The following is a 17,344-nucleotide window of genomic DNA, read 5'->3' as shown; positions in this document are numbered from 1 at the left end:
GTCCCTACCTCGCTGTTTACACCCCAATAAATTCCAATAGATTAATGACGGCAATATGTTAAAAAAAAAAAAAAAAGCGAACCATAAAAGTGCTAGAAGAAAACCTGGAGGCATGGTTTCTATAATCTTGGAATGCAGGAGGCTTCCAAGCAGGGTGTGGATCCCAACAGAAGACGGGGGAAAAAAAAAAAAAGAATGCACTTGACAACCTACAGGTTAAAAACCTCTGTTTGGAAGAACATGCTATAAATAGAATCGAGAGTCAACAACTGGGGAAAAGCACTTGTAGCAGCTACAACAAAGGTGTGGATAAGAAAATGTCACGGCCACCAGGATGGGCAGCCCACCCCGTGCACACGAGGGCAGGGAGGAGCCTCTCACAGACAACCCAGGGCCCTCGGCCTGGAATAAGGAGAAGACACTCCCCTTCACACCTGAAATAAAGCCCCAGCCCGACAGCGACAGCGTTGCAGCCCCGCAGGTCGCAGGCCGGGGCGAGGGCACAGGGCCACTGTGCTGCTAGCGCTGAAATCGGGTGTGACCGCTCGGAGGCCAGTCTGACAACGCGGATCAACGTTTTATTTTATTTTAAATATTTTATTTATTTATTTGAGGTGGAGCAAGAGGGAGGGCGGGGGGGGGAGAGAGAACCAGCAGGGAGAGGGGACAGAGAGAGAAGAAGCAGGCTCCCCCCACCCCTGCGCCTGAAGCCTGACAACCAGGGCTTGATCCCAGGACCCAGGGATCATGACCCGAGCGGAAGGCAGACACTTTCACCGACCGAACCCCGCAGGTGCCTCCAGGGTGGATCAACATTTTAAATGCACACGTCCCATGGTGCAGAAATCCCACTCCTGAAGTCGGGGCAGCCCCCTCCCAAACACACACACACACACACACACACACACACACGGATGTAAATGCGAGCACGTTCACGGACGCCTCCAGCATCACGGTGAAAGGGGGGGCAGGGACGGTAGGACCAGAGGGACCCGCTGGGTGCAAAGGCAGCATCAGAGAAGGAATAAAAAGCTGCAGGAGTCCGGTTTCACTTGTGTTCTCACAAAGTCTCTAAGATATTTACACACAGACTTCTCTCCGCATGGGCCCAAGGACGGTGCCCACATGCCAGTCCCAGAAGGACACACGATGTGCCCCTCAGGTAACACGGGCTACCCCGGGAAGGACGGGATGGGGGGTTGGTCAGAAAGACAGACTTCCTTTTCAAAGTCCCCATGATCATTATTTCTTCTTCTTTTTTTTTTTTTTTTTTTTTAAGATTTTATTTATTCACGAGAGACACAGAGAGAGGCCGAGACACAGGCAGAGGGAGAAGCAGGCCCCCTGCGGGGAGCCCGGTGCGGAACTCGATCCCAGGACCCTGGGATCACGCCCCGAGCCGAAGGCAGACGCTCAACCACTGAGCCCCCCCAGGAGCCCCTATTTCTTCTCTTCGAACACCGGCCACACCGCTCTGGAAGGAGACAGGGTAAGTGGGGGTGGGGAGCGGACACGCCCGCGGAAGGAGGGCAGCAGGCGATGGGCAGCCACGCCCGTCCGCTAAGTAGGTTTTACCTTTGGTTTTCGTCCACCTGCTTGTTTCCCCAAAGCCTTCCGGATGCGGGGCTCCACACTGGCCATCGTCGCCCTGCACCGCTTCCACCCTAACGATGCCGTGTGGGAGGAATCGTGCCACCGCACTGAGGGGGAAGCGGACGCCAGAGCAGAAGTGGCACAGCGTGCAGCGGGCAGCAGCGGGGGCCCAGGCGGCCCGGGGAGGACGCCCATGCCCATCAGCCCTGCCCCCACACACTGGGCAAGGCCCCCCAGGTGACCCCCGTCACCTAACCTGCTATGCTTCGACGTTGAAACCTCTGGGGGTCATTCTGGAAGGAGGGAGTTGGCGGCGGAGGGCATGGGGAGGAGAGGCCGAACGTGGGAGCTCCACGCCCCTCCACCCTTAAAAAAAAAAAAAAAAAAACACATCCACTTTTATCCCCGTCCACTGCTCCGGGAACGGGAGGCTCAGTCCCAGGCACAAGCTGCCTTTGCTCATCAGCCACATCTCAGAGCTCCGGTGCCCCTGGGGTTCCGGGCAGGGGGCACCCGTGACGGCCACAGAAAGCCCCAGGTCAGAGCCCAGGGAGACATGGGGACAGGAAGGCCTGTCCTGCCCAGAGAAGAGCCTCCGTGGCTCCCAAGATCCGAGCTCTCAGACACGCCACCGCAGGTCCACATCGGGCCTCATCAGGCCGGTGTGAACCTAGTGACGTCCTGCAGGCCAACTGTCGGAACCTGGAGTCTGGCCAGGGCTGCCCACACTTCAGGGCACCAGGTGGGGGCCTGGGCGTGCTCCCCCAGCGCTGACGTGTCCTGTCCACGCCGCACAGGGCCGGGCTGTCTGGCTCGGGCACATTCCCCACACAGCGGCCCCATTGTGCCGACCCCGGCTCCCGGCAGCTGTCCCGGGCCCCACAGGCTGTGGATGCAGACCCGGCTCCTCTGCTGGCAGCTGCGCAGGCTTCCCGGAACAAGCGCCCGGGAGGCCTCACCCAGTGCCATGTGTCTGGGAGCCCGGGTTCCATCCTGGGGCCAGGCTGGGTGGCCAGGGCCACAGCCCCCGAAGCAGGGAAGGGCTGAGGCCGCCTCCTCCAGCGCCTGCCTCCCTGCCCTGCCCTCCCCGCAGCTGTGCCTGGCCCCGCGGAAGGCATTCCGCAGCTGCTGGGGTTGCATTCCCTGGACTGGGCCCTCGTTCCTCCTCAGCCCTGGGCTGGGCCGGGCAGACAGCCGGGCGGGCTGGCGAGGGGAGGCGGCTGCTTTTGCCTGGGCCCCGGAGCCCAGCTCTGTCCTTGCTGCCCCTATCTGCCTCACCTTGGACACACACCTGCCCTGGCCGCTGTCCACCTGCCCCCCCCGTGCACGGGGACTTCCTGCACAGACACAGGTGGTTCTTACCAGGGGGAAGGACTGGAGGAGACCCAATCCCCAAAAGTAAGCGGGTGCCTGGATGCTCCCCTGGGGCCGGGTCAGGAACATGCTGGAGGCATGGCCCGGTCCTGCCACAACAGAAACACTGAGGGGCACCTGGGGGGCTCATCGGTTAAACGGCTGGCTCTTGATTTAGGCTCAGGTCATGATCTCAGGGTCCTGGGATCCAGCCCCAAGTCGGGCCCCCCGCTCAGCCAGGAGCCTGTTTTTCCCTCTGCCTCTGCCCCCCACCTACCACGTGCACGTGCACACACACTCTCTCTCAAATAAATAAACTTTAAGAAAGAAAGAAAGAAAGAAGAAAGAAAAGAAAGAAAAGAAAGAAAAGGAAGAAAGGAAGAAAGGAAAAAATGAAGAAAGGAAGAAAGAAACATTTAGCCCCCCCGCACAGAAGGAAATTCTGCAGGTGAAGGGCCAGGGCCTGGTGAGGTGCGAGCCCACTGCTCTGCTTGCTTCAGCACACTTATCATGCTCCTGCTGTATGCCGGGTGCTGGGATGGGACTTCCCCAGGGAGTTTACTGCCCAGCATCAGGCCCAGAGTGGACCCCAATTAGTGGGGCATCTTGCAAACACAGGAGGAGTCTAGGGAGGCTCTGCAGAGCCTGGGCCTCCCCCCGAATCGCACAGTGGTCCCCCTCACCCCACCTCCCTGCCCCAGGTTGGCACATTCCCGCCCACTTCCCTGGCTGACCCATCCCCCCCTTCACGCTCAGTACACACCTGTCCTTCCCTGAAGCCTCCTCGGCCCAACCTCCTTCTCCTCCCGTGTCCCCGCTGGGGGTCCCAGGAGCCCTGTGCTTCTAGCCCCCACTGTCCCCTGCAGAGCTGAGACTAACTTCATTCTGTCCCAGCCCCTAATGCAGACTCAGTGCAGCAGGCACCCGGGTCCTCCTGCAAGGCAGGCAGGCGTGCAAAGACCAGGTGTGCAAAGACACTGCGCCCAGCACCAGAAGCTTAGGGACCCACCGTCACCTTCCTCCAAGCTCCACCCACAGCCAAGAACATCTCTAGATGTTTCTAGTGAGAGGGACACCCTCCTGAGACACGCGGTGAGTCTGCCCCACCCCAGGCTCACATCCATCATCACCAGCCATGCCTGGCACCACCGTGGAATGTGTTTTGAGTGCACCGCCTTGGGACAGGGGCCCCAACCACTCCCTCAGTGGACAGATCAAGAAACTGAGACTGGGGGTGGGGGGCGGCAAAGTGACGGCTCAGAACGAGCTGGCCCATGGGATGGGACCGGGACCCAGACAAGAACTCAGCGGGAGCCGGTCCAGGGTGCTTCGGTCCCCACCCTGCCCCGTCAGCCCCAGCCTCCCCCGTGGCTTCTAGTTAGCATCCGGAGACGTCAAAGCAGCAGACCCAGGAGTGAGCAGCCAATGCCCGCCTTATAAGGCAGCCTCGGGGAAACTTGGCCGGTGTCAGCCATGGGCCAGAGGCGGGTGGTTCCCGGGCGGAGGCAGAGCCAGGCGCTCCCCACACGGGCATGGTTGTGGTCCTGCCCCACCCGGAGCCACCCATGCAGGGGCCGGGGAAAGCAGGGACGTGGGACAGGGGACAGGCCGCACTCACCCAGAGCCTGAAGAGAGAAGCAGCGATGACCAAAGGGTGACAGGGAGGGTCAGGGGTCAGGGCCCGGGGCCGGCAGCCTCAGAAACAAAGAACCCAATGCACCAGAGCAGAGCAGGTCACAACCTGTGGGTTCTGGCTTGACCAGGAAAGCATTTGCTTGGTCCCCACAAGGTCCCATGGGGCCCTCGGGGTCCCTGTGTCTGCCCCCAGGGGCCACAAAAAACCATCTCACTCCTCCAACATCGTTTCACTGAGCACCTATTGCATCCATGTCACTCAGTTAAAAAATAAATAAAAAAAAGAAACTTGAAAAAAACTAGCACCAGCCTCACCCTCAACCTAGAACCCAGTAGGGCGCATGGAGGGAATTCTGAAAAGTACAGGATGAATGCTGAACATGGATAGCGCTGGGTTACAGGTCAACTTTAGGTTCTAACTTCTACGTTTTCTGAATTCGAAAGCAACGGTATGTTGAGGAACTATTTTTACGTGAGGAGTCTAGCAGAGAAAAGTTTCATGCAACACAGGTAATTAATATTCCAAGCCAAACACGAGATATCATACATCAAAAAAAAAAAAAAAAAAAAAAAAGGCAAAAAGGCACAGAAGTCAAAGGAAGTAAGGCCATTTCCGGCTAGCGGGAGGGCTTCATGGAAGAGTGCTGTTTGGGCTTTGAAGAATGCATAGGAGTTCAAAAAAGAGGAAGAAGGTCAGGGGCCAGGAGTCAGGAGGTCAGGGCAGGAGGGGGGAAGGGTGGATGGGAAGCAAGGCTGAGGGACAGCCGGTCTGTGTCCGCATGGACTGGGCAGGCAGTGACCAGAGGAGCGGACGGAGCCCCGGAGCAGGGGACCTCACCGCCAGAAGCTGCTACAGCAGATTCCAGGACTGCAGCCTCACAGGGACGGCCCTGCCCCGCACTGGGCTTGCTTTAGGGACTTTAAGACTGGACATCCATGGCCAAGCGGGTCAGGGCCAATCTCCCACCCACAGGGGGCTCTGCTTCCTCCTCTTCCTCCTCCTCCTCCTCCCCCACCCCCTCACCCAAGGCCCAAGGACCATCTGCGCCCCCACCTCCTCCAGCCCCCACCCCCGAGCATCCCTCCTAACTGCATCTGTCCAGCCCAAAGGCCCTCAACCTGTGAGCACTGGTCCCGGAGAGCCCCCTCCCCAGCCAGCCGATGAGACACGGGGGGTCGGGGCACAGGCATGTACTCATGTGATGGGTACACAGCCCCCCACCCCTCAGAGTATGCTCCACGGCAGGAGGCCACTGGGCGCAGGAGCTGGGCCCATCTGCCCTCTGAGGGGCCCCGGGGTCTGGGCAGCTGACCGCAGAGCTCTCATGCCGGGCTTGGAGATTTAAACTCTTTTCTACGGCGAGATTCTGCGGTTCCCTCTGAGTTCCAGGCTCCCGGGCACCTCGGGGCTGCTGCCTGGGCTCCCCTTCCCCGCCTGCTTAAATTCTACTTCCTCCAAGGCCGGCTCAAGACCCCCCACGGCCCCCTCGGCTGCTCCTGAGCAAAGCCAGGACTGGGCCCAGCGGCCCCGGCTCCCAGCACAGCCTAGAAGCTAAGCGGGGCTAAGCGGGGCCTGAGCCACGTCTACATGCTGGAGGAAGACATCCTCGCAACCCCGAGGCCGTGCCCTGCCTGCCCTGATGACCCAGGGCGGGTCCACCCTGAGCAGACACCCTCCTGCCTGTCGCCCAGAGCCAGGACCCCGTCCTCACGCATCCTGCACCAGCTGCCATCACGATCTGGACGTGGATGGGCTCTGGGATGACCGCATCCCCAACCACATCCCGCTTGACTCAGCCGGGCATGAACACCTCCCCCACAGGAGGGACACCTCACCCATGGGAGGGACATCTCACCCACGGGCAGGACATCTCACCCACAGGCAGGACATCTCACCCACGGGCGGGACATCTCACCCACAGGAGGAAGCCCTATCTGGTGGCAAGGACCCTGGACCAACAGAAGCCCACTCCCCGTGCACGGGGCCCGCCGTCCTTCCAACTCGGCGGTGTCTGAGTGGGTGGGCGTGGCTCTGCAGGGTCCAGTTTAGGGAGATGGGGGAGTGGGCTGAGGCCCAGCATGGCCACAAACGGGCGTCTTGGCCCCCACCCCCATCTGCCACCTGCTCAGTCAAACCAAGGGAGCTGCTCCCACTGAATCGAGAGGAGCACTGGTCCCATCCAGCGCCCCACCCCGTCTGGAGCCCAAGGACCCCTTCCCAGCGGCCCCGAGAACCCGGGCACACAGAGAGGAGGCGTTCTCGTTTCCCTTGCCTCTGGCCACGACCCTCCATCTCCGAGGAGGAGCTAGAGGAGGATCCCCCAGGACAGAACCTTAGGAGGGCCACGAGGCCCCCCACCTGAGGCTCCTGCCCCGGCCGGGTACTTATGGGGCAGCCCGCAATCCCTCTTGAGCAGAAGCCTGCCCGCCCCCACCCCGCCCCCATGGCCTGGTGACCAGAGGCACGCGGGAGCCTGTCCTTGGACCCCAAACCCATCGTACCCCCGTGTCCCACATGAGCCTGCCCCCTCTTCATTTATCAGACTTGCAGACACTGCCTTTCAGGGCAGACAGCGCACGCTCTACACCACGGCACATTCTGACCCACAGAGGGGTCCCCCGAAACCCAAAGATTCTGTCCAAAGCCCGACGCAAGCATCCTGGTCCATCCCCAATGCAGAGTCCCCCCACCACCAGCCTTGGGCCCCCTGCCCCGGTGTATTCTTGGCCGCCACGGAATCCTGCCCCCATCCACCTGCTACAACCTCCCCCCACGTTGGGACTCCAGGGCAGAGCCAGCTCCCCATCCCCAAGCACCGTAGCTCGGCCGACCCGCTCCTGCTACTCACCCTCCTGGCTCTTGGGTGGGGCCTCGGCCACGGTGGGCTGGGGCTTGGGCTCCAGCCTGCTCTGCAGCTGAGACATCGGGGTGTGTTCTGAATTCTCCAGGGTCTGGGGTGGGATGGGGGAGGCGGGCACCTCGGCCGGCTTGGGCACCTGGATCTCGACCCTCTTGGGGGCTACGTCCGCAGTGGGGGCTGCGGGCACCTCGGGGATCTTGGAGGCGGGCGTCTCCATCCTCCGGTGGGCCGACTCCTGGGGCTTGACTATGGTGATCTCCGTCCTCCGGGGGGCGGGCTCCGGCGTCTTGTGGCCCAGCGCCTCGGCCCGCTTGAGGCCGAAGCGGGACGGCCCGGCGGCGCTGGCGTTCTCCACCTGCTTGGACGAGATGTCGATGGAGATCTCCGTGCGCCGGGACACGGGCTCGGCCTTGGGGCCCGAGAGCTCGACCCTCCGCAGGGCAGCCTTGGGGGATCGCTGGCTGAGGGAGTCTACATGGCGGGCTGCGGGCTCAGAGTTCTTCACGCCCAGGTCCTGGAACTTCTGGGTGGAGCTGGCCACAGTGGCCCGGAGCAGGGGGGTCTGGATCCTCCGGGGCGGGGTGGAGTTGGGCGTCTCAGCCTCCTCGACCTCAAAAGATCTTTTCAAGGCTGGAAAACAGAGAGAGGGGGACGTGAGGAGTGGATGGTCCGGGAACTCGCTTACACCAAGGGAGCTGGCGGGGGTGCTGCGGCGGGGGGCCCAAAGGACTCAGGCTCCCTCCACCTCGGGGGAACAAAGGGGACAGCCCCACCGTCCCAGGGGCCGTGGGCACCAGCAATCTCGTGCACTGGGACACAGAGCGAAAAGGCTGGAGCTCGGAGGACACAGCAGCCTCTCTGTCCTCCAGGGCCACGGCGTGGACGTGCCAGCCACGTTTTCTATAAAGATGTCCTGGCTCAAGGGGAGCTTTGGCTTCTTTCCCGTCGTGGCCTTCCTTCGTCCCTCCTCACCTCCACCCCACGCAGACACGGCCAGACACAAGCCACACCACCAGCAGCAGCAACGGGGGCGGGAGGGGGGCGTCCCCAGTAACAACCGTCACCTGCCAGAATCACGACGGCAATGACGTCACCCTAACAACACAGCACGAACGGCCGATGGCACAACATCAAAGACAGGCACCGGGTTCACTGCATCCGTTTACTCTTCCCGTGACCCTACCCTGTGAATACTGTGGTTAACCCCTGGTACGGATAGGGAAACTGAGGCCCTGGTGCTTAAGCCATGTGCCCAATGACGTGGAGACAGAGTGGCCAGAAGATGCCATCTGTCCAGATGCAGGGCCCAGCGTTCTGACCACGTGGCTGCCCTGTTGCAGGTGGGATGACAGAGTCCTGGCGCGTCCACACCCTCCAAGCCTCTCGGGTCCTCGCCCCGGCTGCCTCCGTGCTCTGCGACCTGCCCCAGCCCGACCTGGGCCCCCGTGTGATGCCGGGCATCTGACTCCCACCCCAGCCGCCCACTACCTCTGCCGGGACCTGCTCCCTCCAAGGCCAGGGGACAGTGCCTGGGAAGCTGCCGGCCATCCCCACGGTCCCTGCAGCCGGGCTCCCAACAAGAACCAACTGCTCCCGTTATAAAGACCAGAGCATGCAGGGCCCTCATGGCAGGAACACTCACCAGCTCCTTCCCGGCCGGCCCACAGGGTCTCTCCCACCCAGCGCCCCACCTCGCCTGACCAGCCCCCATCACCGCCACCCACGAGCCCAGGATTTCCTGGGACCTCGTCAGGTCGTCCCCAACCCCAGCAACAGCAACGTGGGCCTGTTCTCAGCGCCACTGCCCCCAACCCCGAGTCTTCCATCCTCCAAATTCCAGCACGGCCTTGTCTGATCCCCGTGGACGGGGCTTCCTCCAGAAGACCAGGGCCTGCTGGGCGGCTGGGCGGCTGTGTGGCTGGGTGGCTGGGTGGGGGTGGCCAGGGGAGCCTGTGCTCCTACGTCCTGGGAGACAGGAAGCAGAGGAGGCCCCGGCCCCGACATCTGGCTGCGGGAACGACCAGTTCCCCAAACGTGGCACCCAGGCGGGACCTCTCTCAGCCCCGGGCACACGGCCTGCTCGGTGCACAGACGGCACGACATCCTGAGTTGCAAAGCTCAGCCCTGCCAGAGGCCCTGCGGGACAGAAACGTCCCTGGTCAGAGGGAAGCGGCCTGCCTCAGGGGCCCACCTGCTGCCCCGCAGGCCTGTGAGCCCATTGTGGCCAGAGCGACGCACTTGTCGGGAGAGCCTGGGAATCTGCGTTCTCTGTGTGCTAACTCCTGATCCGCACGCGCTGGCACTGAGGAAACCACCCCTCTCAGAACAGGTGTGGTCAAACCAAATCACATCCACGGGCTGCAGGTGGCCCGTGGGCCCGGCCTGTGACCTCTGCTTGATATCGCGGCCAAGAGCAGTGGGGTTCCGTGCCGAGCAGCAGGGATGTGCCAAAGTGGGGATGCCAGCACCCCTCCCGGGGCCCTCTCCCCTCAGGTGACCACAGAGTACAGACCACTTGTTCCAGGGCAGCCTGAGGTGACAAAGGACAGGGCAGGGGTGTATCCAGAAACCGTGACCTCATGTGGGTCCTGGGGGTGCCTCTGGTCTACCCCCAGCCCCCAGAGCACCGTCCAAACCGCCCCCCGCACGGTGGCTCCGTCTGTCTGGGGGCTCTCTAGAGGAGGGGTCTGCACCCCACCCACCTCCAGGTGAACTCGTGCAGCCGCATCAGAGAACAGACATCAGGTGGGTGGGATGTTTCCCGGGTTTCACCCTGAATGAGATGACCTCCTCCCTGGGGGTCCAGGGAGGTCTGTGACCCCCTCTGGAGGGTCCCCTCTCTGGGAAGCCCACTTGGAGGGGCCCTCAACCACTGACTTACAAGTGAAGACCCTGAACCGAAGCAAAGACCCCGCTGACTCGGGCACGGAAGGTCCTGGGGGGCGATGCATTCGAACCCGGCCCACACGCAGATCACTGCCCAGCCGGGTGGGCTGCTGCCCCCGCAGGTCACTGCCATGGCCATCTCTGCAGACGCACACGCCCGGCCCCACCCACCATCCTCTTCTCTCTCGCTGCTTTGTGCTTCTTCGAGCCACACGTCACCCCCTGGCCCCCCATTAACCTGTGTGCTCATCGTCTGACTACATGATCGACCTAGGTGTTCACCCCCAGACATCCGCCCATCCCATCCCATTCCTAGTCCTAGGCTCCGAGAGAACCAGAGCCATCCCCACCCCCAGGGCAGTGACTGGCAGCAGAATGTACAAGCTGTTAGGGTTACTCTTGACAATCTATGCCAACCCCCCCAAAGCAGCAGACCCCCGCGCCGCCACCTCCTCTGATTTCAAGTACACCCCAGAGCCAGGCTCGCTGTTGCCTCCTGCCCTGGCTCCACGCAGTTCACATCTGTCCCTCCCGTGTCATCCAGGCCATGTCGTGGCTACGGGGCGGGGACGGGGTGTGTTTGGGGTCCCTGGAAACATCCTCTCCTTCTTAACTCCACGAGCCACCTCTCCGTCCCTTCATGGGCCTCAGGGGCTGCTTCTACACAACCGGAAGGGGGGACCAGGTTACAGGTGTGTAGCTGTGGGCACAGGGCCCAGGGAAGCCCCAGACAAGCTCCACTTCTAAGGTTCCATAGTGAGTTGAGCCGTGTACCCCAAAAAGGTATGTCCTGGGTCACAACTCTCAGAACCTATGAGGAGGACCTTACCTGGGAAAATAAGGTAAGGATTCGAGATGACATCATCCTGAATCTAGGATGGGCTCTAACTCCTCTAGATGTCCTTACACAAGAGAGAAGGGGGGGGATTTGAGGCCCAGACACAGAGACGCCCTGTGAGACCAGCAGAGACCGGGGAGGTGCAGCCCCAAACCACCAGAAGCCGGGAGGAGCAGAAAGGAAAGAGCCTGACCCTGCCGACACCTTGACCTTGGACTTCAGGCCTCCAGAACCGTGAGACTACATTTCTGTGGTTTGAGCCTCGTGGTCTGTGGTCATGTCTTAGGGTGGCCCCATGACGTTACCGTGGGACGGCTGGAAGGGTGAGACCCCTGCGCTCCAAGACAGTCCGGGCTCACCCAAGGGCGCTGCCACCCTGCCCAGCACCCCAGCCCCTCTCCAGGGGCCCAGGAGAAAAAGCCACCTCCCTTTCCCTCTCCTGGGATCACGCAAGACCCCAGACAGTAGGAGACGTCGTGGGGAGTGACGCTGCTCTGGATCTACACGCGGGCTATTTGGTGATGAAACAAGATCACTGTGTAAGGCAGGCCTGCAAGGGACGCCCCGTACGAAGCTGCCTCCCCACGGAGGGTGTCGTGACACGAGCAGCACCCAGCTGGGAAAAATTAGCAGACTGTCATGAAGCCTCCCCCATCGGAGTCCTAAAAACAGCCCGGGCCCTAGGCGCACACGTCCAGCCACTGTCCTTGGGAACACCCTCCACCAGCTCCGAGGGGGCTTGGGGGTGGCCTACCACGGCGGCAGGGGCCTCTCTCCTTCCCCACCTCCCTTTCCCTGCAAGGTGTAGAGACAGCTGAAGGGTGTCCACGGGCAGCCACAGGGGCCAGCAAGAGTGCTCAGGAGCTGGCCATTTGGCATTTCTGAGACCCTGTGTGACCGTAGGGCAGAAAAGTGGCCTTCACTGGACCAGTGGGGAGCAGTGGGCCGCGCACTGGGCCGCCTCCCCTTTGTCCGCCAGATGTCACTGCCGTCAGGGGCCACGACAGATGTCCCCAGCTGGATGTGACAAGCCAGACTGCCTCTGAGCAGTGGAAGGGTATGGGGCCAGCGACTGGGGTGGGGGGAAATACTGCCACCTCCATAGGGCAGGAGGTGCCCCGCTCTGCGTACACCGTGTCCAAAACAAGATCGCCCCCCCCTTCCTTCTCCTTTGCATTCACCCCCCCTGCAAAGCCAGGCTCAAACCTCACTTGCTCCCCAAGGCCCTCCTCGCCCCCCACCCCCTACCCCAGCCCAGCGGGCTCCAGGAGCCCAAAAACAGTTGCGTGCACCCTGGCCTGCCACTGGGAATGTACCCCAAGGAAATAAATAGAAGCGCAGAGGATTTACGGATGGGGACATCTGCATCCGCGTTCAAAGAGCAAATGCTGGAAACAACTGGGGTTCACATCGATTTCCTAAACCCATGTGCCCAAGTCCTGAGCAGTCATCAAAACCACGGTTCTGAAGATGAGAAATGTTGAGAATATGATATAAAAATAGCAAGATGCAAGCTGTGTGCAAGGGCGTGACCGCATCTCACACGCACATGTGCAGCGCACACGCGCACCCGCGGGGGGGCGCGGGCTCTGGGTGTTCGGGTGGGTGCTTCGCTCCCTGGGACGCTCCTGCCTTTTGCCAACGTCCTGCGCCCAGCGCGGCTGGCTGACGACTTCCAGGGCATAAACCCGTCAGCAGGGTTTTCAGAAAGAGCCCTGGCTGCGGCGGTGGGGGAGGCCCGGCCCAGGCGTCCAGATGCGCGTCCGGGCCCACGGGGGGCGAGGCAGCCGCGGCAGGGTCTGGGCCTGGTTAGGGAGGAATGCGCGGCGCACAAGGGGCCATTGTGAAGGGCCTGCCCCGACCACAGGCTGCGGCCCACCTCTCCCCGCTTCCGGCGCGCGGCGCTGGCCCCGGCTGGGAGGGGGCACCCAGGCGGCCACTGGGCGGCCACTAAGCCCGGCTCCGGGGGGGACAAATGTCACGCAAAGAACGTTAGAGCCCAACGTCAAAGCGAACCCCTGCACAACTCGCGTGGGAGGGGCCGCCCAGGACGCTGCCGACCGTGGGGACCGATCTGGGCTCGGGCCCCAGGAGCGCCGGCCCCGGCCCAACGGGGAGCCCCGTCCAGGTTCCATCCCCGAACAGCGAGGCCAGCCAGCAGCGGGGCCCAGGGCACCGGGCAGAGGGTACCGCCCTGCTCCCCATCCCGAGCCTGCAGGCTGGGATGCCAGGCCCCAGGAAGACGCCACCCCGAACGTAAGTGCTCGGCCGTGAGGATGCACAGAGTGAGCCTGGGAGCCCCCGGTTCTCCTCCGGAGCGGGCCCGGCCCTGGCACAGCCCCGGCTCCGGGTCAAGGGCTCCGGCGGGGCAGTGGGGGGGACAGCACGGTCTCACCACAGCAGACAGGAGCTGGGGGCTGCGGCGGAGGCCTCGAGAAGCCCCCACCGAGTAGGCCAGGGAAGGCAGAGCAGACGGGACAAGGCCCAGTCATTTAAGCAACAAATCCTCCCAAGGAAAAGAACCCGGGATCACAAAACCAGGTCCCGTCCCCCTAAAGGATGAGCCACCTAGGGAAGAGGGGCAGGGCAGGGTCCCAGGCAAGTCTGGGCAAGAGGGTGCAGGGTGAAGGGCCTGGGTGCCCAGGGGTGGAGTGGGGGGCGGTGCTCACACAGACCGTGCTCCTCACATCCGCCCCCCAGGTAGGAGCTCCAACAGGGGGTGACACGACCCCGTCATCACAGAGTCTCTGCTTCCTCGGCTGTCCTACTATGGCACTGCCAGGATGACACGGTGGTTGGTGCCCACGCCCCAATTAGGTGGTTCACCAGCGCACCTGCGGGTGGGTGTGCACCCAGGGGTGTGTGTGCTCACCCCACAGGAGGCCAAGGTTGCACGGGCCTTACCAATGTCCCTGACACCCGCAGCCAGCATCTGCCCCTCAGCCGGAGGGCCTGTCCTGGTGGCCACCTGGTGCCACTCAGCGCAGAAGGCAGGAGGCAGTTAACAGTGCTCCCCAGGCCAGCAGGCTTTAGGCAGTAAATGGAATAACTCTGGGGTGCAGGGTCCCCCAGGACCCCCAGTCGGGCTGAGCCCCAGCATAACATGGTGGGTGCTGCACCCTCCAGGCCATGCCCTGCCCTCCTCTGCAGGGGGGTGGGGCGGGGAAGGTGTCCCTGGGATCACATCCACTTGGATCCCAGTCTCAGGAGCAGCCTCTAGGGGCTTGCTCAGTGGTGGGGAGACGGCTGAGGGGGCAGGTGGGGAAGGGCGCTGCTTAGGAAGTAAAAGAGCCCAAAAGGAAAAGCTTACAAACAGGCGCTGGCTGAGCGGGGCCAGCCCTGGGAAGCCAACAGGCCCTGGATTTCATACAGAGAAGCACGCGTGGTCAACAGCCAGGACACAACACGCAAGAGGCAAAGTCCAAACAAAGGAAGAGCAATGGAGAGCTCGGCACCTGCAGGCCCAAACCCTCCGCCCGGCCCCCTCCCTCTCCCTCTGCCTCCCCAGGCGAGGCCTGGCCGGGCTGCGGGGCCACGCGAAGCCTGAGAGCCTGCGCTGCCCGGCTCTGGCTCACGTCTGGGGGCCAGTGGGCGGCGAAGGGCTAGTGGCTGCCCCAGGCTCACGGGCACGCATGGCCAGCTGAAGGCGGCCTGGGGAGCACAGGGATCACGCGCTCGGCCCCTCTCCCTGGCCCCGGGGCCACCAGCGGGCCTGCATTTCCACACCAGGCACGGTTTTCCCAAGGATCCGGCCTGGGGCCCCTGGACAAGGAGGAAGCGGCTTACCCCCAGGAACCCTGGGGCGGGGTGGGGGGGTGTACAGGGAGGGACAGCCAACAGTATCACTGAGAGCTGGGGACCCAGGGGAGGCCACGCAGCTCCAGGCAAAGACTGTGAGGTACCCCCATGTTCTCTTGGCCGCCTGGATTTATTTTGATGTCTGTCTTTTGCTTTGGGTGTTAGGAGGCACTGTCCTCTCTCCCCCCTGGTGCCCTAGGCCTGGGGGACACGGGCACTCGGGGGTCCTTCCTGTTCCGCGCAGCCTCCGCCCATGAGGCCTGGCCCCTGCTCTGCAATGGCAACGTGAGAAAGAGCAGGCTGGGTTTCCCCAATGGGGCCAAGAGCAACAGACGAGCCCCCTCCCTCCCTTCCCAGGGTCCCCCATCGCTGCTCACTGCAGGGCCCCACACACACAGCCTAGGTGGCCCCACAGCCTTTCCCAGGCCATGATCTTTTCAGCCACAAGAAGAATACAAAAGCCAGAAGGGGAGTGTCAATGACCCCCCAACATACACACAGACCCCCTCGGCTCCAAGCAGGGAGCCCAATGGCAGCTAGGCCCCCAGACTCCAGCCCCCAAACCCCAGACCTTCTCTTAATCCCCAAATTCACTGCGTTAAGTTCTCCGTGGAAAAAGCTCTCGGCAATGTGGCAAGCAAGCCAGCACGCAGGTGGAACCAGCCCTCCCAGCCTCGCTACACAGCCCTATCCACCCAGGAAGGGAGCAGGGTCCTATCGGATTCCTTTACAACGGCTTCCAAGCTTCCGCTGTGCCGTCTACAGAAGACGCTGGTCGAACGGTGGCCCCCAAAATGCTACGTCTGGGTCCTCTAATTCCCCAAACCGCTGAAAGCTACCTTCCTTGAGAAAAGGGTCTTTGCAGCAGTACTGTAGGATCTCGAGCTGAGATCATCCCGTATAAGGGTGGGCCCCACATCCAGCGGCAGGCGTCCTTGGAAGGCAACAGGAAAGGAGAAGACACACAGAGCTGGAGGCCCTGTGACGGTGGTGGGGACGGGGCGGGGACGGGAGGGACGGGTCGACAAGCCAGGGGTGGTCCCCGAGGCTGGAACACATAGAAGCCTGCAACAGACCCTCCGTGCGGGCACCCAGTGGGAACCGACGCCTGCCCACGGCCTGGCCTGGGACTGTGGCCTCCAGAAGGGGACACACTAAACGTCTGCTGTGCTAAGCCGTCCAACAGCCCCAGGAAATGAACAGCCCAAGAGAACACGGAAGACAGGAGAGGGGAGGTCTCGCAACCACCGCGGCCACCTTCTGTGGATGCTGAAGCCACTTCCCGCCATGACTCACCAGCTCTGAGAAGGGGAACACAGGTACCCCGGGATCGGTCTGGCCTGGTGGGACGGAGCCTCTGCCCCATGGCTCCCAGGGGGCAGCCCCCTCCTGCCACTTGCTCTCTCTCTCCCCAGCCCCACAGCTCCCCCACGTCCACCTGGACCAGGGCCCACGCCTCCCGCCCACCTAGGATGTCCCAGCTCATGCCTGTCGTCTAAGACAGGGCACCCTGCTTGCTCCCAACATCATCCCACTTGGGGCAGAAAGTTCTCCGGCCGGCCTACCTTCAGAGGGCTCATCACTGGGGTTTAATTACTGGGGTTTATCTCTCCCGGACTAAAGATGAGCCTTGGGGTGAAAGCCGTCCAGCCCGGGAGACCCCAGTAGGCAGCAGGGGACACTGGCGGAGGGCCTCCTGCTGTAAGAAGTCCTCCTACAGAGAGCAGAACCATGACACATGGGCACGGGCCTCTTCTCCTGGCTGTTGCCATCTGCCCGGTCCCCCTGGGTCTGGAGACACCAGGGTCATTCCAGGAGGGCTTAAAAGTCCCCTAAGACGCTGGACCACCCTTTTTTTCCTTGACTAAATTAAAGCTACGGGAGCACGTGCACACGTAGCACAACGTGATGCAGAGGGAAGGGTGTCGTCCTCCCCACCCGGAGAGAGCAGAGTGGGGGCACCTGGCCTTACTGTGGCGGTGGCTGCGACCAGCAGAGATGGGGATGAGATAGGGCAAGAATGTCCTGCCCCAGGCTGGGGACGCCAGGCTGCCTGTGGAGCTCTCCCTGGACAGTGGGGAGGAGGAGGGGAGGGACAGGAGAAGGGCCAAGGCGCGGCCCAGCCTGGAGGGAGAGGAGGGGACACATGACCTCTTGGCCTCCTCGGGTCAAAGGTTTTCAGATAAATGGCAGCCAGGGAGGGCAGAGGGGAGCCCCCGGGAGGGGACTGACATCAAAACCTGAAACCACAGGCCATAGCTTCAAGGGCCTCCGAGGTCACAGAGCCCAGAGCCCTTTGGCCTGTAACCGCCTCCCGGGCACCCCAGACACCCTGAGGTGGTCTCCAGGAGGCCCCGTCCCAGAAGAAGGAGAGCTGAGC

The 17,344-nt window shown here is 62.5% G+C and overlaps 1 protein-coding gene across 5 annotated transcripts in view; it reads right to left on the bottom strand.

Moving 5' to 3' along the window:
• Positions 1-17,344, bottom strand: part of SEPTIN9 (septin 9) — a 145,248-nt gene that overhangs the window by 58,281 nt on the left and 69,623 nt on the right. For all 5 annotated transcript variants that reach the window (XM_077854381.1, XM_077854385.1, XM_077854383.1 and 2 more), the window contains one exon: positions 7,431-8,072. In XM_077854381.1, the coding sequence (XP_077710507.1) occupies positions 7,431-8,072 (642 nt within the window). The remainder of the gene's footprint in view (positions 1-7,430; positions 8,073-17,344) is intronic.

Source organism: Canis aureus, chromosome 16 (assembly GCF_053574225.1).
Source record: "Canis aureus isolate CA01 chromosome 16, VMU_Caureus_v.1.0, whole genome shotgun sequence".
Taxonomy (NCBI): Eukaryota; Metazoa; Chordata; class Mammalia; order Carnivora; family Canidae; genus Canis; species Canis aureus.
This window is presented reverse-complemented; position numbering and strand designations above follow the sequence as displayed.